General features: G+C 39.8%; 1 protein-coding gene across 1 annotated transcript in view; it reads right to left on the bottom strand.

The window, feature by feature from the left end:
• LOC106683464 (metabotropic glutamate receptor 8) overlaps positions 1-26,454 on the bottom strand; it is a gene marked incomplete at its 5' end in the record, with an annotated part of 69,755 nt that overhangs the window by 4,031 nt on the left and 39,270 nt on the right. Inside the window, 5 exon segments of the mRNA XM_014424960.2 lie at positions 1,381-1,555; positions 1,800-1,951; positions 5,832-6,045; positions 18,448-18,610; positions 18,718-18,892. Coding sequence (XP_014280446.1) covers positions 1,381-1,555; positions 1,800-1,951; positions 5,832-6,045; positions 18,448-18,610; positions 18,718-18,892 — 879 coding nt within the window.

Raw genomic sequence — 26,454 nt, 5'->3', positions numbered from 1 at the left:
ATTAGTCATGCCACCAAGTAACTGCTGCTAAGAAACTGGATCAGTCGAGAGGAATAGAAAGACCCAATGCAAGTTTTAGGGATTGTGATTGTGGGTTGAGGGAGCTGGCTTAAAATGATTGAGATCTGGATTTGCACCAACCACATTATGACACTAAGTAACTGCCATTAGGAAACTGGACTAGTTGAGTGAAAAGAAGGACCCAATTCAAGTTTTAGTGATTATCTGAGTGCTGTGGTCTGACGGTGCTGGCTGTAAAATGATCGAGATATGGATTTGCACCATCCACATTATGACACTGAGTTACTACCATTAGAAAACTGGACTAGTTTAGTGGAAAGAAAGACCCAATTCAAGTTTTAGTGATTATCTGAGTGCTGTGGTCTGACAGAGCTGGCTGTAAAATGATCGAGATATGGATTTGCACCAACCGCATTATGAAACTAAGTAAGTGCCATTAGGAAACTGGACTAGTTTAGTGGAAAGAAAGACCCAATTCAAGTTTTAGTGATTATCTGAGTGCTATGGGCTGAGGGAGCTGGCTATAAAATGATTGAGATATGGATTTGCACCAACCATATTAATGCTTGAAGAAAGAAAATCTTCGCATACAATTGCTATAGCTTTGCTTTGGTGAGTTGGTATTGTTAAGTCTCCCAAACAGAATCTGACTTCAGAATTATTATTGTTTAAGTTTAAATATTGGTATACTGCCCTGTTTTTTTTGAAACATAGTATCTTCTCTAAAGTAATTTTTAAGGGTTATTCGTCATTAGAAAAACTACTTTCTCAGTTTAATTGAATTATGAAATAAATGTAAAATTTACTGTTTTATATCATCTTAAATTAAATGATATATTTCATATTACATGTTACAATTAATGTTAATGTTATATTAATTATAATTTTTATATCTTAAAATTCAGAATATTTAGTTATAGAATATGGTTAAATAATAAAAACAGAGTATAACTTATTCTGTTTAAAAGATACAGTGACCTTACTAAGCTGGACATTCTAGCATCCTATTATCACTGGCAAGCCCAGATAAAACATCAAACAATAACTTTTAGAACTGCAGCCTTTTATAATGCCAACAAACACAAGCATCTCTAGTTTCAATGGAATTAGAAACCAAACTATATGGTAATCTGAAAAAACTCTTTTGATTTTTGAGATAACGATTGATGATAAGGGAGGTGAAGAAGAAACTGAAATGAAGTATTTAAAATTTTTGATTATTTAACATTCTTAAAAATACTAAATCACATGATAACTTCAGAACATTAATAATTACCTGGTCACACATGAAATTTACAGAGCATTAATTACATCTAGATATGTAATTCAAATTAGATTAACTAAACTTGTTTTACTCACAAGGTGCTTCCACAGTGTGTGTAATGGTTTGTGACAGACGATTGCTGTCTGTAACAGCTACTGCAGCAGCCATTACACTAGCACTAGTTCCTGACTTGACTGTCCCACTGTAACGGGACGTAGGCATCATGCTTTGCCTGATATTTCGTTCAGGTCGGATCAATATTATGTACAACTAGAAAAGAAAATCACTTAGTCACAGTGAAGGCTAGAAATTTGTAATGTTGGTGGTACATTTAAAAAACAACAACATAATTTCCAATGAATTCCCCATTATTTGTATAACTATGTAATTTTAAGTTTAATATTTTTTTTCATATTCTATGGGAGCATTAATAAGCATATATTTCAGGGACAATGTATGTTAATTATGTGAATGAACAAGGAAATTAGTTATAGAGACTTAACAAATCAATTACCTTAGGGGAGAAGAGACAGCCAATGGTGACACTTGCCGAAAAACTAATTGCAACTGACATTGAAGTTATTCTGAGAGGCATGTGGTTACCAGTCACAAAATACAATGGCACAAATGCTAGCCATATCACACAGGTTGTATACATTGTAAATACTGCAATCATAATTCTATAATAAGGTGAGGGGCACAGAAACAATAATAATTAAATATCCAAACAAATTTTTAATTGACAGCCAATCTAAATGACTAGATAAACATTTAAATAAAAACTTAATTTGCATCAGTTCTACTTAAACAATGTATGTAACCATGAGGTATACAACTAAAATTAAAAAAAAATAAACATAGATAGTTATATATTAAATAAATAGACATACAGCTAAAATGGAAAAAAGTGATGACAAAATAAAAACAATATTGATTCCCAAGAAAATAAATAATTGTAACACATTATAAAAGCAAAAGATAAGATAAGAAAACAAAAGTATAGAAGAAACAATCAAAGAAGGAACAAAACACCAGATTTAGTTTTAATTTTCCCTTTTCTTTTTTCATTCCCTTTTAGCATTATTCTTACATGAGTTCATAAAATTAGTATTAACCCCAATAATCAACTATAATTAAGACAAAATTCAACTTTTTATTTTAAAAACAATCATGATGTTTTAATAATCATAAATGTTTTATGTTCACTGTCAATTCACATCCCTTCCTAGATCTCCTTATAATTACAAATACAGACTGCTTCATATTCACTGCCTGGTATATTAAACCAGGTTACTCTAGTAAATTTACAATCAGAGAATTAGAAGGCCGATAACTTTATTTTTACAAAGTCTACGACAGCATTAAAGGCTTGTATGCATGGCTTGTAAGCATGGCTCAGTTAAAAATAAAGAGCACCGTCAGCAGAGTTTAGATACAAGAATCCCAAATGGTGAATTGCCCCATTAACAATGGTGTACATAAAGGTGACCCTATAGCAACAACTGTTCCGAGTAACCTATGGCAACCGAAAGGTTGAATCGGAAAGGCTGCCATGTATAAGATTAATAGTGCCCCATGTGGCCAACAGCCAAATCTCACCTCCTCCAGGGCTCTCGGTGGCAAGAGAAGTAACCCAGACTAAGTGAGATAGCTATCTTGTCTTCAGCCAGAAGTGTCCATCCTTTATTTTTGTTCACTGATCAGCAATATCTTCCATGAGTGAGTAGAGTTACTGGAGTAGTTCCCAGTAGCAGAGGGGAGAGAGGCACAGAAATGTGGAGGGGAGAAAGAAGCATGAAGTAAGTCCACCAGGCAATAATTAACATCCACCACCACATAATAATCATCAACCACCTCATTATCTACAATTCCATAGCCCAGCCATTCTAAATTTACTAACCATCTAATCATAAATGTTTTCTTTCGGTCACCCCCTACACCACTTGTAACTTAAACAATAGAATTTTATTTGTCACTCAATCATGTTTCATTTTCAATTATACAGTCCACTCAAACCCAACCAGCCAACCAAAAGTGAAGTGTATCTGGAAATTAAGTTGAAGGTATGCTTCATACAACAACACTTTTCAATTTCTCCCTTGAAGGTACTGTCAGAAACATACAGATGAGCTTGGGAGTAGTTATCTATAATAGGTATATCCAGCACCTCATTTACACTGATGATGTTGATATCATGGCTTCAACATATTCTACCTCATCTCGCAAAAGTTTTCGAGAAAATTATTGTTAATTATCTTTGAGACTTTTTGAAGAGAATAGTTATCTTCTATGAACAAACTGGTTTTCCAGCATAACTCAGTATAGAACATCACCTCATGAAACTTTAAGACAGAGGTGTGCAGTGATCTAAACAGAAATACAGCAACATCTATGATTTCCATCGACTGTACAAAAGCGTTCAACACTGTGTGTCACGGCATTTTATGTCATAAGCTCGTGGACCTGGAGTGCCCAGAACAGTTCTTTAACATCTTCATGTCATTTCTAAACGAACGGAACCTAGCTGTATGGATTCATGTCAAATTCTCCCAAACTTTACCTCTCACATGCGGTGTTCCCAAGGATCAGTCTTATGCCCGGTTCTCTTTTCTATCTACACAGTGGACATTGTAGGACACAACTACAGATAAGCAGATAAGCCTCATGTGGTGGATCCTAAGCAGTGCGAGCTGATCAACCCCTTAAGCTTATTAAGCTTCTTGGAATCTATCAAACTTAAGCTCTAATGAGCTTATTGAAGAGCTGTGATGCTGATAGCAGCACTGGTGTGTTTGTAATTGGTGCACAATAGGCCATATCGGCCGCAGTGCTTTTGTGCCAATAAAAAAAATAAATAAAAAAACCATCATTGCATATGCAGACAATGTTGCCATCTATTGCAGCAGTGTCTCTACCGCTACTACCCTGGGCCACGCCGAAACTATACGTGAAGATATCACACAGAAACTTATAAATATCAACACAAATGTAAACGTGGCTTAAACAGATTGTGTGACATATGCTCTGCAGAAGAGGAAAAAGTCTAAATTATCATGCTCCTTCCAAGTGGGGAACACCACACTAGTGCCATCTAACTCCATAGTAAACCTAGAAATCCAACTAGACTGCCATTTTACCCGTACCCATGGTAGAAAAAGGTAGTAATCACTTTGTATTATGTTCCTATTCACACAATGCATTTATTAATCCATGTTTATCTTATGTTTTTTAGGGGGATCAGAAAAAAATAAAAATAAAACGAAGTGCGAATTTCCCCTTCCGGGCATTCTCCTCTTTAGGAGGCGGTGAGTAATAGTGGTTTAGTACTTTCTAGTGCTATTTTTGGAAATCTATATTTGAACTTTTACTACACTTCTGTCTTCTCTGCATTGCTCCTCTTTCCTAAACCTTGTCCTCCTTTTGTGAGGACCTACGACCTGTTTCCGTAGGGGTTACAATCTCCTTCGCCAATGCAGGCTCGTTTCCAGCAGGGCGAAGTTCCTGCAAGGATCTATGGCTCGTTCCTATAGGACTTGCCTACCCCTTAGCGACTGTAGGCTCATTCCCTGTAGAGTGAAGTTTCCATCCTTCAAGGACAAGGCTTGTTCCCATAAGACTCATTCTGCCTATTCATATCCTAGCCATCTACATAACCTGTATGTTGCGAATGGACTCCAAATTCTATAAGATTTTCCCTTTCGCTTTACAAGCTGGTTCTGCCTTTCTGGTGATCATAATAGCTCCAGATCTGAAGGGGTTGATTGATAAGAAAATTATTTATCGAAATTATGTAATGTATTAAGGAAAGTAGAAATTACCTGTGGAGGGGGGAAGGCCGAAAAGTATAGGTAATATTGTTAGTTTGGTTAAAATGGACTTAGATTATGGGAACTATTGTTGATGAGATGGGTTGATTAGATGAGACTGAAGATAATGAGGGTCCCCATTTTGTATTTAGTTGGGGTATTGATGAAGTGCATGATTCTCTTACTTTATTTAGAGCCTCAAGTCCCATACTTCACTTATGGTGCTGAGATGGGATGCTGGCTGCCTGGCTAGATGCTCCCAGTGCCACACTCGGAGCTGCTGACTTAGCCGGACATGCTTGCTCTTCTGCAGCTTCTAACTGAGTGGGGGAGGGCCAGAGGTTTCTGAAGAGTTATTAGGCTCCAACTTGTTAGGGATTAGACCCCTATCAATTAGCTCAGGTTGGCTCTATTCTTTCTATATGGTGCCGATATAGTATTTTCTCTTGTCAATAGATGAATTCTATTCTACGTTCCTTGATACTTTCATATAATTCATCTCAAACCCCCCAAATCATAAAATTTTAGGTCTTTGGACTGAACACTGTCAATATTACAGTACTGCATTGTCAATATCTTCTGGTCTAGAGTACCTCACATATTTAATTGGAGTCAGAACCATCTAATCTAACGAAACCATAATACTCAACAATAGATTTAACAATTTTAGACTGAATAGTAATTTTCAATTTAAAAAAAAAAATTACTTTTATAACTAAATAGAAATTAAATTTTCTTACCTATATGTTTGGACTCATTAAAAGCTTCTGGGATGTTTCTTGTCAATATTGCATATATTGTACAAACAACAATTAGAAGTATTGGATAACCAAAAGCAATCATATAAGAGGCATCTATATATGATGAACATACTAAAAGATTGTCTTCTCTGGAAGGGTAGTGGTGGATGGCTTTTGGCGGTGAAACTATCATCCATATAATGTTAATAACCACCTAAAAATTAGTATTTGGATTTTATATAAGACTGTACTAGGAATTATTAACGCAAATATTTTAAGTGACATTACATTTTTTTTTTTTTTGGAGATTTATACAATAAGGGGGTAAAATATCAGATTAAAACAGAAAAAATGTTTGTTTATATCATGAAAATATTATCATTATGTATCTTACTTAATCTATATTTTGTATCAAATATTGCCAACAGTGAAAATAATTCAAATAAAATAAATATTAATTAGTGAACATGATTATTGCTGTTTGCTCTAGCATAGAAGGAGGGTCAAACAAGGTGACAGTCTAAGTCCTTTGATATTTTTACTGAACATGGATGAAGTGGCTGCCATCTGCAAAAGAAGAACAGAGTCCGGTGGTCATACAACTTCTCTATGTGGACGATATTGTTCTTTTAGCAGACACCCCTGATAAATTACAGCAGGCAGTGCCTGAATGGCATGAAGACCTCCACCAGAAAGGAATAGAAATAAATACCAGCAAAAGCAAGATATTACAAGTGAGAAGGCAAGTAGAAGATCTCCATATATATTGTAACGGGGAAGAAATGGAGTGGCTTTTGATTTCACCTACATATAATAGACATGTATGGGAAAATAAACTCAGAAATATCAAATAGGATAAGGAAGGCAAATGCAGTCTTTTACCAAATCTACAATACTGTAATAGGGAAGTGAGAGGTAGATAAGAATCTCAAGCTCCATATCTACAAGTCTGTAAGTTATGATCAGTCAGAACTGAAGAGTTAAAAAAAGGAAAATAGGGGCACGAAATGAGACATGCAAGCTCAACTAAGATACTGCTTTATTCCACTCTCTAATCCTATATATATACATTCTGGCTTGTTGACATGGGGAGTTTAGGTATTAAGAGTCATAATACCTATACCCTGATTATAACTCTCCCCTGCCAGTTTACGAACAATTCCTCGTAAACTCCAAAAATAAAATAAAAGTAACAAAAAACAATATTCTGTTATACATGTGTGTTACTTAGAAGCAAACAGATACAACAAAACCAAAAAAAAAAAGAAAAAAAAAATATATAGATATACATTTTTACAAAAACTTAATGTAACAATTTTTTATTTACATATTTTTCCTATATACATATTAAGCCTACACTCACACTTTTTTTTATTTACACTCCAATATTATGAAACATAAGACAAACAAAAAAAAACTGAAAATATGTATATATGAGTTTAGTGAGGACTGCCGTCCAGGCATGTTTCCTGAGATGTTATCGCTGGGAACCTTAATTGTTCGACATGAACCGCCCGCCTCTTTCTTGGTTCTTGTATGCTCTCAATTGTTACCACGTTATGTTCCCGAATTGTTATTACCCGGAATGGTCCCTCATAGCACCCAGATTCCTTGCTCCTATTGGACCCTAACCGGCGGTACACCACAGTCCCAATTTTAACGTTCCCCATCACATCGCGAAGGTTTACATTTTGTCGTTCCACTCGCCGACGTTTCTCCCTCTCTATTCGCCCTCTCGCTTTTTCCCACAGCTTTCTCATGACCATCCCATGGTTTACGATTTCTCCATCCGCCTCCACCGTGTCCATAAAGTTCCTACGTCTCCCTTACAAGCCAAAAGAGAACTTCGAAAGGTGAAAATCCCGTAGTGGTATGGATGGAGTGGTTATACGCGGCTACCGCCCTTACCATTGCCTCATCCGGCTCCAGTCCTTTGTCCGCATGATATACCCGCAAATGATCATTTAGAGTACTATGTAGTCGTTCTGTACCTCCTCTACTTTTGGGATCACATGGGGGTGTTAATATGCCAATCTACCTCTAAAGTCTTCATCTCTCCCCTAATTGTGGCATTGTCGAATTTCCGACCCCCGTCGGAGGAAATTCGCCTCGGGACCCCATAAAATTGGAACCATGTTCTCAGCGCGACCATTACTGCCTCTGCTGTCCTATCTTGAGCCAGATGTGCCATGGCGACTTTGCTAAAGAGGTCGATGACGGTTATCCACTTGAACCCTTTCCATGTGAACGAGTTGATTTGGATGTCACTCAGTGGTTCCGATGCAGTCGGTGTTTCTTCTTGCACTGCCTTCAGTGGGTGGCAGTCGTACTTCGTACTAAGGCATATATCACAACCTCCTATAACCTCCTGGACCGTCTTCTTCATCCCCCAGCAAAAATGGCGACGCTTGAGTGCTTGTAACGTCTCGCTCACACCGCGATGATTGGTATTTCCTTGATGGTGAGCTATAGTAACTTCCTTTTGCCGTTCTCCATCTCGCACAGTCTCCACCATCATCGTGCAGCGAATAAACGTCCTATCGATTCCTACTTGTTCGAGTCTCTACAGTTTTTTGGTCTTTTCCCATATGAGCTCATTCCCTACGAAGAGATAATGCGTTTTTCTAGCCTTTGATGCATCTATTAGCGCCCGACATATCTGATCCTCTCTCGCCCCTGGTTGAGACCATATGGTGTTAATCGAAGTTTGCCCATACTTGGTGTATTTCACCTTAATAAGGCCGGAAGTCCTCGTTTTCCATATTATCTGTAGCTTTTTGTCATTTACAATCTCGTCCACTTCCTCCATCTCGGACGGTCTATCTCCCGTAGAGCTATCACGGGACGACGGAGTTCCTTCCTCTTGCGGCTGTGTAGTTGACGTCTCCCCTTCCCCTGGGGTCCATTCCCGTAGGAACTGTCGGACATCCTCGCTCGGTTCTCTCTGTTCCTCCTTGACCGCGTTTACGATTATTTCTCGCGACAACCAATCTGCCACTACATTCTCCTTCCCCGGTTTATAAACAATCTCCATATTAAATTGCCCTAGAAGCTCCTTCCATCGAGTGATGCGCGCGGAAGATTCTTTCAGTTTCCCGACCCACTGAAGAGGCCGGTGGTCCGTATGGATCCTTAATCGCCTCCCAAACACGTACGGTCAGAAGTGCTCCACAGCCCATACAATCCCCAACAGTTCTCGTTCTAGAGCACTGTACCGCGATTTTGCATCTGTCAGCTTTCTATTACCGTATGCCACTGGGCATTCTCCCTGCTCACTCTCCTGCGAAAGCACCGCCCCCAACGCGAATTCACTCGCATCCGTAGTGATCGTAAACTTTCTGCTAAAATCTGGGAACGCCAGTACCGGTTCTTGCTGCAAACTTTCTACACACCGTTTAATGTTATTTTCCATGGTTATTCGGCTACCCTTTTTTAGGAGGTTGTTAAGAAGGACCAATTGCTCCACCATCTCCGGTACGAAACGTCGGTAATAGTTAAGAGCCCCCAGCAACCAGCTGATCCCTTTTACATCTCTGGGGACTGCCATTCGTTGCAGTGCCTCTATTTAGTGAACGTCGGGTTTGACGCCGTCTTTCGAGATGCTATGCCCCATCAATGATTTTTCGAGTGACAATTTGAGCCCGAACTGTCGAATCCTTTTGAATACCGTCGCCAGATGTACTTTGTGCTCATCCTCCGATTTGCTAAAGACTAATAAATCGTCCATGTACACTTGACACATGGATTCATCAATACCTCTGAGAACCTCGTCCATCAGTCTCTGAAAGGTAATGGGAGCGTTCTTCAGTCCAAACGGCATTCTCGTAAACTCGTAGTGGCTATGTTCGAAAGTAGAATGCCGTTTTCGATTGATCTTTTGGATGCATCTTTATTTGATGATACCCAGCCTTGAGGTCGAGACCGCCACGCTTTCCCCTAACGCTACAACTCATCAACATGCGGCCGCCTCTCCCCTGGCACACACCTCAGATTTCTTCCTGTCCTCTACCTTAGTCTTCCGCTCGCCTCCCCACTCTTCTTACTTTTTCGAAACGTTTTTTACCTCCCTCCAACTCTGTCTCCGATGTCTCAGCCGACTCTGTCTCCGATTCATATGATCTTCTAGAGCTTCTTCTTCTCCCCACTGTCGCGTTCACCACCATTGGTTCGCCCTGGTTTGTATTCCTCCGCCTGAATATATATGGACAATGCCTCGCTTTATGCCCTTTATTCCACTGTGCCACCAGATGCCCGGTCCTACCGCAGCCATGGCATCTCCGGTCCTCTCTCCTAAAGCTACTCTTAGGCTTGCTGCCGTGGTTCAGTTGCCGTCCTCCGGTCCCGCTCCTTTCCTATCCGGAACTCTCTTCTTCTCCACGTGTCTGGTGCAGCTTTTGGTCGACTGTACGAGACCCTCGCCCAGCCGGCCTCTTCGACTCCCTTCCTAGCTTCCTCTTCTCTGGCGCTGGCGTCCATCATTTCTTGCGCACAGTCCACGAAAGTGCGATCTCTGGGCAAGCCCTCTCGTTTCCCTGTCTCCCTGGCTAATTGCACTTTTAGAATGGTGGACAGGAATCCCATAATCCCTTGCACCTCCGCTATGCTCCTCGTCTTTCTCATCTTATCCGTAATTTGATTGAAACGGACGAGGAGAACTCCAGCGACCTGCCCGTTGCTTTGCCTTGGCTTCTTTTCTTCGTGGAACATCCGAAAAAAGGCCTCTTCGGGCGTCCATCTGCCCCCGCCAAACGACTTTTTCAATCTCTCCTTCACCAGGCTCCATGGCGTTTCCTGATCGGCCTGGATATGATTCAGGATGTTTCTTTTTATCCGGCAAATCACTGCCGCTCTCAATGACATCGCATCTGCCCCGCTCAGCAGGTTTTCCCCTTCTTTTGCCGCTATTCTTGCTATCAAGTGATCTCCGCCTTTTATGAAATGATTCAACTCGCCAACCTCCCCGGTGAATTTCTCTAAATATGAGAGAGCATTCCTCAATTCCTGCGCTGTCCCAGTGCGAACCTTAATCCATTCCAGGGTGGTCGCATGTGCTGACGCCAAGGTCGTTGTCGGTAGTGGTGGAAGTCCCTGCTCTTGCGATTCCACCATTGCTGCAGAAGGATTTTGTAGTACAGTTAGAACCACTGCTCTCAAAATATTCTCCATAAAATTCTGAGAAAAGCCAAGAAAGTGAGAGAAAACAATTCCGCTATTGTATTCGCATTACGCGGTCTGAACCTCCCGGGTTTCGGCACCAGTTATGATGAGTCAGAACTGAAGAGTTAAAAAAAAAGAAAAAATAGGGGCACGAAATGAGACACGTGAGCTCAACTAAAATACTGCTTTATTCCACTCTATAATCCGATGTTTTCATTCTGGCTTGTTGACATGGGGAGTTTAGGTATTAAGAGTCATAATACCTATACCCTGATTATAACTTGTATACTACCCGGTACTCTTGTATTGAGCTGAAAGCTGGATATTGATGGACTGGCAGGAGAGTAGAGTCACTGCTGCAAAAATGAAGTCTGCAAAGAACGGTGGGAAAGACAAGGAGATATTGTGTCCGAAATGAGAGGATGTGCCATGGACTGAGGATTGTCGCAGTGAAGGAGGTTCTGCAGACACGGCAGTTGAAATGGTTCGGCCACATCATTGGAATGGAGGAACATAGGGATCCCCTAAAGACGTTGGAGTATATACCAAATGACCAAAGGCCTCGTGGACGACCAAGGATTTTCTACCTGGAGTATGTTGACAGGCTTTGTAAAGCAAGAGGAAAGGATCTTCGTCAGGCCAGGAACCTAGCTGCTGATAGAGAAAGTTGGAGCCGGTGGCTGAATGCTTCGCTATGCTGAGTAGGCACTATAGTGAGGAGCAAAAGAAAAAGAACATGACTAAAAACAATATAGTGCATAACCTAATTTTCACTTACTAACCTATTTATGGCTCCAGATTTGTTAAAGATTAGTGGTCTCCTTTTAGTGAGGTTCTAGGTTTTGTGAAAGATTAGTGATCTCGTGTTAGTGTGGCTCCATGTCTTGTAAAAGATTAGTGGTCTCGTTTTTGAAAAAAAAAAATGTAAAGCTAGGGGAAAGTAAAAGTTTTTATTTTTCTCTTGTCAAAAAAATTCTTATCGGTGAGAATGACGAATATAAATTTCTTCTAGATTTTGTGAAAGATTAGTGTGGCTCCAGATTTTGTAAAATATTAGTGATCTAGTGTTAGTGTGGCTCCAGGTTTTGTAAAAGATTAGTGGTTTCGTATTAGTGTGGCTCCAGGCTTTTAAAGGTTAGTGGTCTCGTGTTAGTGCGGCTCTAGGTTTTGTGAAAGATTAGTGATCTCGTGTTAGTGTGGCTCCATGTTTTGTAAAAGATTAGTGGTCTCGTTTTTGAAAAGAAAAATGTAAAGCTAGGGGAAAGTAAAAGTTTTTATTTTTCTCTTGTCAAAAAAATTCTTATCGGTGAGAATGACGAATATAAATTTGGTTCCTGCCAAGAATACAACAGTTAGACAAAAGATAACGCTACCGTAATACAACTGAGAAAGATATGGTGGCATCGGATATTCCTATTCCTATTGAATATTATATTTTTCCTTCTATCTCCTAGAGTTATTATTCAATATTTTATATTGGCCCATTGTTTATTATTACTAATGATAGTTGTATTTTCAAATAAACAAAATTAAAAGGTACTTTAGGGGAAGATTTTTTTTTAATTCATATTGTAAGCCCTATTTGTCTATTGGGATATGACTTATCTGATAATTAATACCATTCAATTGTACCTAGACATGCCCAGTTTAATCTTATCTGATATAAAATACCACTTCAATGTATCTAGACATGCCAAGTTAAATCTTAGCTGAAAAATGGATATAGTAAAGTGGCACTTTCTGTCAGTCGATTCTAACGAAAAAGATGCTATGACATTCCAGACCATAAATATGTAATTTCAGTTTGGTACAACTTTTCGTTCTTGAGTCAGGCATTTATACCTTGGGTGAAGGAGCATAATGGAAGGAGTGAGCTAGCTGAAAATGTGAGAGCAAAAAGCTCTCAGGGTATTAGAAAAGCCACCACAGACCAGAAACGGTTCTCCGGCGAAATCGGTGATTTAAATCACTTTATTAAAGGTGGAGATCGCATCATGGAGAGGTTGGCAAATGAAGGCCACATAGCACGACAGTGCCCTTATATGTACAGAAGGGCAGAGACGGGACCTGGAGAACCGACGGAAATAAATTTCCAGCGGATACGGTGGAAAAGATGAGAGGACTATAGACTAGGTGAGTCATCTAGTGAAACCTCAGAAGCATCAGAAGCCTCAGGAACAGAGGGGGGAGGAAGAGGATGAGGGCGGAGGATTAAACCTCCAAGCAGTAGATGGTGCCGAGGGAGTGAGGAAAGGAGATCAAGGCAAGAGAGTTGAGGAGGGTGCCAGGAGAGGGGCGACCGCACCTTAGAGATTTTCAATATCAAAGGAGAGATCAGCGATCTGCCTATCATCAAGGTGAGCGGCGTGAAATGCCTGGTGGATCCGAGGAGCTTCCACACCATCCTGTGCCAGGAGGCGCTGAGGAAGCTGAGCGGTGGTGAGTGGAAACTCCAGGTGGATGTCCAGGTAGGTCATAGTCAATTAATTACCCTGGGTGGGCCCTGTAGAGTAGAAGGGCAGGCGGACATTGATTTATGGGAATGGGGGATCGAAGAAGAGTTAATGAGGGTTCATATCATGGAGAAAATGCCTCGTGAATATCAGGTTGTTATAGGTTGCACCAAACCCCCTGAAACAAGATAAAATTACTTATGTAAAAGTGAGGAGGTATCCACATGCGCTTAGACAGTGTATCTGGGAAGAGTTAGAGAATCTAAAGAAACAGGTCATTATCATAGATAGTACCTCCCCATACAACAGCCCCCTATGAACAGAGCGGAAAAACGGTACACCGGGAGACAAGGGAGAAAAGTATAGGGTAGTAATTGATTACCGGGGCCTTAATGAAAACACGGTAGACGAGAGATACCCGATACCGCGACTAGAAGATATCTTAGATAGACTGGGTGGGGAAACGATCTTTAGTACTTTAGATCTGAAGGCCGGCTACCACCAAATCAAGATGCACCCGGAGGATCAGCACAAGACAGCTTTTACATTCGAAAAGAGGCATTACGAATTTACGAGGATGCCCTTCGGATTGAAGAATACCCCCTTCACGTTCCAACGATTGATGGACGAATTCTTACGGAGGATCGACGAGTACATGTGCCAGGTATACATGGACGACCTGCTTGTTTTTAGCAAAACGGAGGAAGAACATGTGTCCCACTTGCGCAAGGTGTTCGAAAAATCAATATTGGGGAGAAACCAGATAAATTTTTTAGGACACACAATATCGAAACAGGGAGTCAGGTAAGACGCAAATAAGCTAGAAGCGATCAGGAAAATGGCGATTCTAACGGTTGTTAAGGGAATCAGGAGATTGTTGGGCGCTCTGAACTACTATATACGATTCGTACCTGCGATGGCCAGGTATCTGGTACCCATCAACAACGTTCTGAAAAAGGGTAATGGTGGAAAACATTAGATAATGCATGGAGGCGCTTCAGGAGGACCATGAGCCATCATCCGAGAACGAAAGCTCGAACGAAGGAAGACCAACGGAGATGGAAGAGCTCGAGGAGGTGGTGAACGATAAATCTCACTAAATAATTCGGAAGACAAGAACTTCCGGACCCATAAAGATGGACTAAATATGGGAAGACCTCGATCACCACTATTTGGTCGACACCGGGTGTCATGAATGGTCAGATCTGCCGGGCCCTGAAAGATGCATCCAAACCGGGGTGAACCTACCATCTATACGTCGGGAATAGTGTGGTTTGGGAGAAGTCAAAACGCCTCTGGAGATTAGCGAAAATCGGAATGGATCGAAACTTCGTTCGTTACTTAATGATGGTGGAAACCGTTCAGGGTGGAGATCAACAGAGGGAGGTCACCTTGGCATACCACCAGGGGAAGACCAATCACCGGGGCTTGAATGAGACCTACCAAGCCCTGCGACGGAAATATTTCTGGTGGAATATGCGGAAAACGATTCAGGAGATAATCGGGAACTGTGGGGTGTGCCTCAGCACCAAATACGACCGACACCCACCCAAGGCGACACACGAGGAGACAGCGACTGCGAATACACCGTTAGTAGAATTACAAATCGACACTTTTACTTGGAGGGGCTACAAGTGGGTTACAGTGATTGACCTCTTTAGCAAAGTGGCCATGGCACATCAGATTCGAGAAAGGTCGGCCGAGGCGAGTATTGGGAGCGCTGCATTTATGGTTCCATAAAAATGGAGTACAGGAAAGGATTTCATCTATTGCGGGACAGGAGTTCGATAACGCAAACGTCAGTAAAGAAATGAAGGCTTTGGAGGTAAGGTGGTATCTAAACACTCCAGGACACCCTAAGAGCAGGGAGGTATAGAGAGACTCCACGTTACGTTAAGCGATCACTTACGGGTGTACTGGCTAGATAAGGGCCTGGAACCAGACGAGGCTATGATAAGAGCTATAGCAGCCTATAACCACTCCGTGCATACGGTAACGGGATTCGCTCCATTTGAAATTCTGTTCGGACTTAGAGGGCGCAAACGCGATTATAGAAACACGGTGATCGACAGAGATGAGATCGTTGGTAACGGAATGGCACTGAGAAAAACGTAGGACAAGGTGACGGAGAGAATCGAAAAGGAGAAAGCCAAACGCGTGGCGCGACATAACGAGGGTGTACGTGACATATGAAAATTGGTATAGGGGCAGTGGTTTACCGTAGAGTGAGCTCTAACAGGGATAAAGAGCTGCAAAGGTATGAGGGGCCATTCAGGGGGATTACAATTAGAGAGCATAACAAAGTAACAATAGAGAGTATTAAAGAACCAAAAAAAAAAAAAAAACGAAGGACGGTCCACATAGAACAACTTAAGTTCCCCATAATGAATAATCAATAGTATCTGGAGCTTTCTCATCTATGTAAAAGTTTTTTTTTTATATATACAAAAGTTTTATCGTTAGTGTTTCTACGTTTTATGGTAAGAAGAACGGAGTGACAAGTTTTATTAGTTTTTACATAGTTCATGTGTTAACTAGTTATGAACTAGTTAGTTTATGAAAAGTGTATTTTTTAGTTTTCGTTGTTTGTGTATAGGTTAGTTTGTCTTAAGTTTTTTTTTTGTGTTTTGTTTCGGTTATCTTTTTTGGAGTTTTATGAGGCATCTTGATAAACTGGAGGGGGGAGTTATGGTTGGACAAGGCCTGTATACAACTCAAATCCTAACTCCCCATGTAAATAAACCCTAATAATGTGTATAAGGAGCATCACAGAGATAACAAAGAAGTATCATTCCAGTAAGCGTGCGTTATAATTCTGTTCCCTTTTAAATATATATAAGTTACGGACTGTCAGCTGACAGGTCATATCATATCACATATCAGCTGATCGAGAACAGCTGACCTATTGTGTGTATATATATAGACGGACAGGCTCCGCAAATAGATCAGTCCTTGACATCACTTCAAGCGTTTCTTTTCGCACTCCTCTCTCTCCTATTATTTTTAGTTTCACTTGAGTAAAAGGTAACTGGTGCCGAAACCCGGAAACTTTAGATACCGGATTAATTTTCAGTCAAAAAGAATTTTTTTTCATTGTTATCTTTGAATTGTGACCAGTAATTGGTTAGCGAGAAAAGCAGTTCTGAACCTAGAGAATATGAACCAAAACAACCAACCTCAAGCTGCAGTCAACCAAACTCAGACAGACCCCTGACTGACCTCCAGATTGACACTTTTACGTGGAAGGAGAATAAGTGGGTGACGGACACTTTTAGTAAGGTGGCAATGGCGGAACAAGAAAAGGATCGGTCAGTGAAAACGGTATTAGGTGTACTACACACCTGATTCCAATTTTATGGCGTTCCTGACTTTGTTTGGTCTGACGGGGGGCGAGAGTTTGATAATTCCCTTATCCGACAGGAAATGAAACTACAAGGGATACCCTAAAGGTAGGGTTGGGATCGAGATACTACACTGTACCCTCAGCAATCACTTCCGAGTTTACAATGCAGACAAGGAGTTGGAGCCTGATGAGGCAATGATCAGGGCGGTTGCGGCCTACTACCATAGTGACATAGGATCGTAAAACATTGATCCTCCTCCGTAAGCTGTGTGCATTTACCTCAATCGGTTCCCCCTGACCTGCGTCTCTGTGTTATTTTTCTCATCTTCACTTTTGTTTTATACAATAGCTACCAATGAGATTGTTAAACAAGTGTTTTTGAACCTGGAACTTTGAATCAAAACGTTGTCCAGGATGGACCTCCCACAGAGGGGATTCCTCCACTACCAGAAGTCTTTCGTTCGGAAGTGCACGCCACGATACTAGAGTGATCAGAGTACGCACGGCAACCGCCCAAGACTTGAGGAAGGTCGTTTCTGACCTCGAACGGCTTACCAGGGAAACAGTAGAACTGAGCCACTTCATAAAAGGGGTGAAACCAACTATTAAACCGAATCGAAGCGAATATTATTGAAAATCTACTCAATAGGGAAGATGTGGAGGTATTAAAAGCAGTTGTCATCTGCAGAGTGAAGAGGAGCTTCCTTAATCATATTCAGGTGGACGAAGAGACCTCTTGGAGCGTTTTCAAGGATAGATTAAAAGGCGTTTGGAAGAGGATAGTGGGCCCCAGAGGAGGAAATATTTATGATGATCAGAAAACAAAGAAACCAATACAGTCACTATTTAAACAATTGTCATTGTACATCACATATTAGAGCCTAGAAAGTAATAAAATACAGCTATTCATCATAAAAATTTACCTAATTTACGAATCACAAAATAGCACTGTCTGGCATAAGAAAATTATCAGATGATGTTGAAACAATGCCCACTATCTGCTGATGAAGTTCCCATGAATAAAAGTGCTCTAACATTGACATATTAAGATAGCCCTTTCCTTATTGACCTGCCTTTTTCTATATTGTTATTTGTGATGAGGAACCTTAATTTATTTTATAAGTGGTTGGTAAATCATTTTTGTTTAAAAATATCTTAAGTATCTTTTTTATGGTTAGTAGGACAGTAAGTGATACTTAAGTAGTACATTATTTTTATCGATGACTCAGATTTGCTACAACCCAGTCTATCTGGGGCTATTTTTTAAACCCTTGTTATGTTAACTTTGTGATGTTGACCATGATATTTACATCTCCAAATGCTTTAAGAACCAATTTCAAACCTGTAATAATTTAAGTAAAATGTTATTTTACTTAAATTTATCTAAATAATGTTCCAAATGGCTCTCTGAGGTAGAACAATGAAAAAAAAAGAGATATAATAAATAAAAAAGTACAGGATCCGATCAAATCTAATATAATTTTCTACAAAAAAATGTTGTAGGCACACTTGACCGGTGAGGTTGATTATTAATGTATTCATCTTGTGCTTAATATTTTAGGCCTCCTGGTTCCTTTTAATATTGACTGTATAATACATCGAAAGGCTGAGCAACTCATTGCATTCCTATTGTTTAATTATATTAGGATAAAAACTTAATTACCTGAACACTGACAAGACCACCACAAATAAGCAGTTGTGATTTAGGATTGATAAAGCTTGGTCGTTTAGCTGTCCTCTTTCCGGCATTAAATATCCTTGATATCCTATTTGTTTTTGTTAAGAGTGCAGCATACACCACAGTGAAACAGATACCAATACCAAACCTAATCGTAAAATGTTAGTTATTGGTTACTTTTAATATTTATGTGAAAATCTTATCATAATACTAAGTCATAGAGGTTAATTTAAAGTAATGTGGTAGTAGGATTACCTTTGTATTCCACAAACAACATCTGATGGCCTTAAGACCAATGCAAATGTTATCAAGTAACATAACAATATTCCAGTAAGTAATACATAGCTTAATTCTCTTCCTGCAGCTTTGACAACTGGAGTCTCATTATGTTTTACAAAGACCCCAACAACGAACATCGTGGCCATCACCCCTATGATAAAAATATTTTGAACACACTGTTGAAATATTTACATTACATTAAAGAGAAGAAATATAAAAGAAAGTACAAACTAAGAGATGAAAAGGGGGATAAGAATAAAATAAAAAAAATAAATAAAAAAAGGAAGAAAATGAAAGAGACAGAATTCATACCTGTTTTGACAGAGTCAAAGTCAGAGTGAACCAAAACAGAGTGAACAAGTTGTATTGGGAGAAGTTGGGATGGTAGTTAAGTACGTCACATTTGAAAATAATTTTAAAGTAAACAGTATAGTAAAATATTAAAATGAGGTAAAAAATAAATGATAATATAATGAAAATAATTGATAATATACATAATAGAAGGGGAGAAGAAATATATATAATTAAAATGTATATGTATAGAAAACAAAGAAGAAATAAAATAATAAAAAATGGGATACAATACATATAAATGTTAAAGAAAGACAATATGCGAAATGAGTAGGGATACAGAGGTATGTAAATTATATAACAGAAAAATTAATAATAAAGTAATTAATGTAAGTATACTTAAGCTAGTAACATATGAATGTAAATTAAAAATAAGATACATAAATATAAAAAAACAAGGAAGGATAGTAGCTATAAAATATAATTAAATTAAGTATGGAGTGAGAATTTAGAAGATAAAACTAGAATAAAAGACACGACGAGATAGTGGGCTTCTGAAATGCAGAACTAGAGAAAAGAAGCATTATGAGGATTTTATAAGGTTCAAAATGTGTCAGTATGTCAGGGAGATGCAATCTTTATTAACTTTTGATTGACAGAATTCTACGTTAAATTTATGTGAATGGAACATCTGAGATGAGACGTTTATTATAGTTCAGGACAGTAGCAAGAATTAATTTATCGTCAAAATTAAAAGCATGGGTAAAGCATGTTCTGACAACTTAGAGGCCAATGGATTACAGGACTTGATAGAAGTTTTGTGCTGGGAAATGCGATTCTTAGTTTCGCTGATATAGAAGGAATTGCAACATGGGGTAGAACAAGGTATCTGGTAAACTATATTGGAACGGTGTAAAAAAGGAATGGGCTATTTTAATTTGAAAAAAAAAACAGGAAATTTTATTGTGGGACTTCAAGCCAAAACGTAGGGTGGGAATAGTGGATCTTAAGGATTTTTGAATATTGTCAGAAAAAATGGGCATATATACGGAAGGGACCAGTATTGAAAAAGAGGTGAAGTGGGTTGAGAAGAGTTGAGGACAGGAGAGATTGGAGTAACACGGTTAATGTAAGGATGTATGCTCCGACCCTGATGTATGCTGTTCTACTCTCTCAGATTTTCCCCACCCTTCGGAATAAATTTAGAGACCAGTCTACTGCCAGCAGTTGACCAGGTAAGACATTTTTCCCTCGCTTTGTCTATAAGTGTGTGCTGGGGGTAGTGGGAGGAACAGTGACTCAACCGGAGGACAGGAGAAACCAAGATGTTAGTGTGTGTCTACTGCCTGTAGCACATTGTTTTTGTTATTGTTATTTGTTATTTTGTTGTTGGATCTATGTGTATGAGAACAAGAGTTTTTCTTTTAAATTTATTTATTTAATGTGATCTACAACTGTACAAATAATAAATAAAATAAGTAAATATGTTGTATGTTTCATTTAAACTTGAAAATCTTGGGAAGGAACCACCCATTGGTGGTACTTCAAGCATTAATCTAAATTAAAGGTCCCGTGGCCATCTTCTTTTCAGACGCCTCAGAGGATTATCAGGGATTGTTCAGGATGAGATATTGAGAATTAATGGGTTAGGATGGGTAAGGAGTTTGGAATGAAAAGACGCATATCTGTTTTGGGCCAAATCAGCAAAAAATGGGATGTTAAGGTATTTGTGGATGAGTTTATTTGTAACGTAATAAGGAGCATCAAGGCTTTTATGTAGGATTTTGGATTGTAAGGATTGGATGCGGGAGGAATTTGATGTAGATGGTAGACCCCCAGAGCTCAATTCCATATTTCCAAATTGGTCTGCTTATCGTGGTGAATACTAATTTTTTGTAGTGAATGGGAAGTTTAAAGCGTTTGTCAAGTAACTGTTGTAGCAATCAAAATCTATGAGCAGTTTTTTGTCGTTTCAATCTTGTATGTGGATTCCAAGTAAGTATCTTGTCAAGATGGAGTCCTAAGTATCGAATTTGTTCAACAGGCGCTAGTGGAATATTTAGAAAGGATACTGTAGGAAAGGAAGGTAGAGGTTTACGACGGAGAGTAAAGGTGATCTGGTGGGATTTGTCAGGATTTATTTTGATGCTCCAGTTTTGACATCATTCTTCAATGGATGTTATGTGTGTCTGTAGTGTTTGTGATGCATTAGTAGGGTCGTTGTTTACAGACAGTATACATGCGTCATCAGCATTTGTTTTTAGGACTGTGTTAGGGTGGATAGGGGTGTCAGCTGTATAAACCGTATAAAGAATGGGACCTAAGATACTACCTTGAGAAACACCGACGGACTGAGGTAAGAGAGATGAGTAGGCTAGGTTATGATTTACTTTAAAGGTTCTATCAGAGAGGCAGGAGTGGATTAAAAGGAAATATGTAGGATTTTTATTTTAGTAGCTTTTTAGTAGTTGTCCATAATGATTTATCAGTGGTATTTAAGTTTTCTATTAAGTTCTGGAAATTTTGTATTCTGTGTTTTCTAATTTCTGTTTTTAGTCTGTTAGTCAATTTATTATAATGAGTTATAATAACGTTTTTCTGTTAATAATGCTTGTATGTGACGAGGTAAGTTGTTTTCTCTTAAAATTTTTATGTTCATTGGTGAAGTATTGTTTGTGATAGTAGTTCCTATCAATCTGGAGAGTATTTTGATAGCAAAGTCGATCTGTTCTTTTGTTCTTAATGGAATTTTTAAGTCAAGTACGTTTTCTAGATCAGTCTGAAAATTTTTCCAGTTGACCTGTCCTGTAACCAGTAAAGGGAGAGAGGGTCTAGGAATAGGATTTGAATGAATGTGGAATAGAACTGGGCTAGGATCTGAAGAGAGGTCATCTAAAGATTGAATTGTGGATTGTGAAGTGGGTATTTGGGAAGTAACAAATATATCAAGGATATCGGGACGTTTTTTAAGGGATTTAGGCCAATAAGTAGGATTTTTAAGAGAGAGGGTGGAATAACTATTGGATGTTGTGGCTCGGGAAAGAGTCCTACCATGAGTATTGGACGTTTTGCATTCCCACCGTTGATCTTTGGCTTGGATGGATATGGGAAAGGGAATTACCTGGAGAACAGTATACAGCTGAAAGCGTAGTGTTAAACAGGCGAGAGGATAAACTGACGGATGTTGATTAAATAGTATCAGACGGAGTGTATGGAATAAGGGAGTGAGGTAAAGATTTATCAATAAGGATACAAGAACCTGCATGGGATGTGTTGTAAGGATGATCTGTTCTTTGTGTAATGTGGTCGCGTATGTATAGGTAAGATTGCTTTGTGAAATGGGTTTCAGTCAGCAGTGCTTTGTCGATGAAATGTTCATGGAGGACTATGTCAAGTTCGTCTCGGCGGTTATGTAGTCCATTTGCATTCCATAAAAGTATATTTAAGTTGCTCCCGTTGCTAGATAAATTGAACGGGATTTCTGTAAGGAGTCTGGTTAGGAATGAGATAAGAGGCTTGATTGTGTCTTGAAGATCACGAAGGAAGGAGGAAAGGATAGATGCTATTTCAGGTGTATTTTGGCTGTTTTGGGAATAGAAGGTATGATCTTGGAAATGAATATGTGTTGGTCTAGGTAGGGATTGAACTCTCCTTTGGGGTTGTTGAATTGGGTCCTCGGTTAATAGAGGTTCAGGTAAGAGATTGACCGAAGAGGAAGTTTGGGATAGGGGAGGAAGTTTAGGATTGATCTATGGAGGAATTTTCACACTTTTGGGAGGAAAATGACTTCCGTATGTGTTTCCGTCTCTGTGGATGGGACTGATACAATGAAGTCTGTGGGAGAGGAACGGATGGTTGAGGCTGAGGGTGGGATGTGAGAGGGAGAGGATGGGAAGCTTGACGTGCCTGAGCTCAACTAGTCACTTCTGAATATTTAAATGGCTTTCTTCTGGGGTTGATGGGTTGTTGTAGCAGATGCATTTAGCAGGATGGCCTTCTTTTCCACAAAGTACGCATTTAGCTGGAGTCTCTCAAGTCTTCTGACAAGTGTCAGATGGATGTGAGCCAGCACATTTGACACATCTGGCTTGATTGTGGCAGTAGGCTTTTGTGTGCCAAGATTCTGACACTTAGTACATTGGACAATTTGAGGCCTGTGTCAGGGTTCCTCAAAACGTACAAAAGAGTACACCAGCCCCGAAATTTAAAAAAAAACTCTGCATTATTGGATGCTGAATCCAAGTCAAAGAAAAATAGAGCTAGTTGATATTTTTCCGTGGGGTGTACCATATTAGAAATATGGCGAACAGTTTGACCCAATTCCTCTAAGTCACTCTTAATGGCTGTCGATGGGATAGTGGAATGGAGTCCCCTCAATACCACTCGATATGGTTTATCTTCTTTTAGCTGGTAACAGTGGAAGTCGTAATTCCTCTCCCATAGATGCCTAGCGAGGCTCTTGTAGTTATCTTTATTTGTTGTAATAATCTTAGTATCTTTAGTATTAGAATATCACGTGAAATTAGGTTGTCCAATCACTTCTTAGATTTCTTTACCAAACGCCAAGAAATCCTATATACTGTTGACGAAAATTGGAGGTGGAACTGGCTCGGTAAATGAACGGTTGGCGGAAGATTCAGGAGTAGCATTAATGGGATGATAGGTAAGTTGTTATCATTAGATATGATTGGTGCACACGTGTTGGTATTTTCATTTTTGGCTGCAAGTGTACTGCGAGTTTCAGGTGTAGACTTTTTTTTTTTACCTTTTTTATTTTGTATTTCTTGTTTGGCGAGTTCCTAGTGGAACCGGGTGCAACATTGTTAAGGTATTAAGGGTCAGTTTCACTAATTTCAGAGAAAACAATTTCTTTATCCGTTTCCATGCCTGAAGTAGTAAAAGAAGAGAGAAAAAATGACAAAAAAATAAATAAAAAATAGTAATACTGAAAAAAGTAGTAATTAAAAATAAAGACGGAGAAAATTAAATTAATTCTATTTATTACAATTATTAAAAAAAATTATTGTATCAATCATATATAGATTCGAACTCTGGACGGATTGATTCTGAAGACGTGAGCACTGTGCGCTGCCAACTGAGGCAATAAAGATCAGATAAGAACTAAGGCTACGGTATGATAGCCAGTGGACCAGTGGCCAGTAGCAAGCAGGTCAGAGACTGCCTGCCAGTTGTCAATTCTCTATTCTACGAGAACCACTTCTTAGTTTAATAATTGTCAAATTGAACACTCACTCCACTAAAATTATGGTGACATCATTTAACTCCAAACGAAGTAAATGCTTACTGGTTTTCACAGCAATACATGAGCCAATACCAAAGTGGCGAAGAAATAAACAGATCCTCAGATAGCAGCTATGACACTTGGTACTACAGGAATTTTTAGTTTTAAATATAGTTATTAAGTGAGGAGATAAAAATCTTAAAGTTTGGGGACAATAGTGCCAAAAGAAAAAAAAGTGTTTTTTTGAAACACCTGAAATTTTGCGTAAATATTTACGCAAAACGGGATATGGAAGATGCAGGAAAAAGTGGAAATGATGATTGGAAGGGCCCAGTGATAGCCATAAACTAGTAGTGGAGGTAAAAAAACGGCAGAGGTAAAAAAAAATCAAATACCTCTACAGACAGCGAGGAAGAGAAATAAGATCGCCTAAACCCAGGAGGCACCTCCGGCAGAAGTGCCACAGGAGAGGAAAAAACTCACTTTCCCTGGCGTCCTTGCGAGTGTTCTGGCGATCCCTCTTAAGCCTCAGGAGGCAGTGACATATGTTACCATCAAGGGGTGCGCAGAGGGATGGACTGTGAAAGATATATATGAAGAGTTCCCGTCCCAAGAAGAATTAAAAAACATTGGGGACGTAAAATTAATTAAGGTCACAAAAAAGGGTAGTGTTCTGGTCAGGACTGATGGCGCTGATCAGGCACAAAAACTCCTTACTTGGGACAAGCTAAGAAATAAGAGATTTCAGGCGAATCTTACTGTGGCATGTAGGCCTCGCCTGGAAGTAAAGGGAGTGTTCTAGAAAAATATCTATTTCTAGAAAAATCCCAATAGATGTTCCGAAGGAGGGAAAAGACAGGAGAGTGTGGTTAAGACCCTGCTTCTTCACTCCCGCAAGGGGCGGGCTCACTACAACGTGGGTGCTTGAAGTGCACCAGGCCATGAGACTTGCTTTGATGTCGTGTCTGCGGAGGATAGTGGAGCTTGTCCATCAGAAACTATTTGGATCCCTTGCCCTGCCTTCTATGTCAATATTATGGACACCCAGCTAAGTCCTGCACAAAGGAGGTGGAATGCAGGTGGTGTCCGGGAACTGGGCACAAAGTTAAGGAGTGCCCTAAAAAGAAAAAGGTTAAACCCTTGTGGTGTAGGTCGTAAGGTGAGTGGCAAAGCGGGGAAAGATCTCCAACACTCCAACAAGGGAGTGCCTGCTAAATTTGGAGATGATGGTTAAGCAGGCGAAGAAGACCTGGTATGCGTAGGCTGCAGATTCTGCAGTTGAACATGGGCTAAAGACGAGTAGTCGCAGACGAATTGAGATCTCTCTCCCTTAGTGTTGATATCTTGGCAGTTCAAGGGCCCTGCTGTCGGAACAATGTGGTCAGAGGTTTTAGTATAATGTCGAGAGTGGTCATGCTAGGGAGTAGTGAGAGGAGGACTAGAGCAAGCGGTAGTGGTAGTCAATCCCGCTCTTGAGTTGCATTTGCCCTGGTTTCAGCGTACATGCCGCCTCGATAGGCCAATGTAAATGTTAAGGTTGAAGATAATATAGCTGCTGTGGGAGCTGTTGCACTTAAGTATAGAAGTGTGATAGTATGTTATGATACCAATTCGTGGAGCACGGCCTGGGGTTCGGTCCACATAGATGCTATAGGAGAGCGTGGTGAGGTGTCAACTCGATGTTATGAACGAGCCCTCTAGTCACACATTTGTTGGAGCAATGGGGCTAGAGTTGGATAGATGTGACACTCGCCACAGCTCCCATAGCGAAGCGTATTGTGGACTGGACTCTATGGTCAGATACAAGCTCCAACCACCGGGTCATAGCCTTCAGTGTGGTGGAGGAGGAAGGTGGTGCCCTAGCAGTTGGAAGGGCTTCGTGACCTGTCGGCGAAATGGGGAGTATTTTCCAGTGAACTGGAGGGAATACTAGTTGATAAAGAATGGGAGGAGATGGTACTGATAGATAAGGAAACAGAAATTGACCACAGGGTGGCAATGCTAATGGATGCCATTACTAAAGCAGCTAGTATTGCCCTCCAACGCTGAAGGGCGAGGGAACGTCCAGTCCCATGGTGGATGCCAGCCCTGACTCAGCTAAAGATAGAATACTACAGAGCCAGGCGTAGGTACCAGGAGTGGAGAGATAATGAGAGGGGACCTGCACTCCAAGAAGAATC

The sequence above is a fragment of the Halyomorpha halys genome, unplaced genomic scaffold, assembly GCF_000696795.3.
Source record: "Halyomorpha halys isolate HHAL.00 unplaced genomic scaffold, Hhal_1.1 Scaffold485.1, whole genome shotgun sequence".
In the NCBI taxonomy this organism is placed as follows: Eukaryota; Metazoa; Arthropoda; class Insecta; order Hemiptera; family Pentatomidae; genus Halyomorpha; species Halyomorpha halys.
This window is presented reverse-complemented; position numbering and strand designations above follow the sequence as displayed.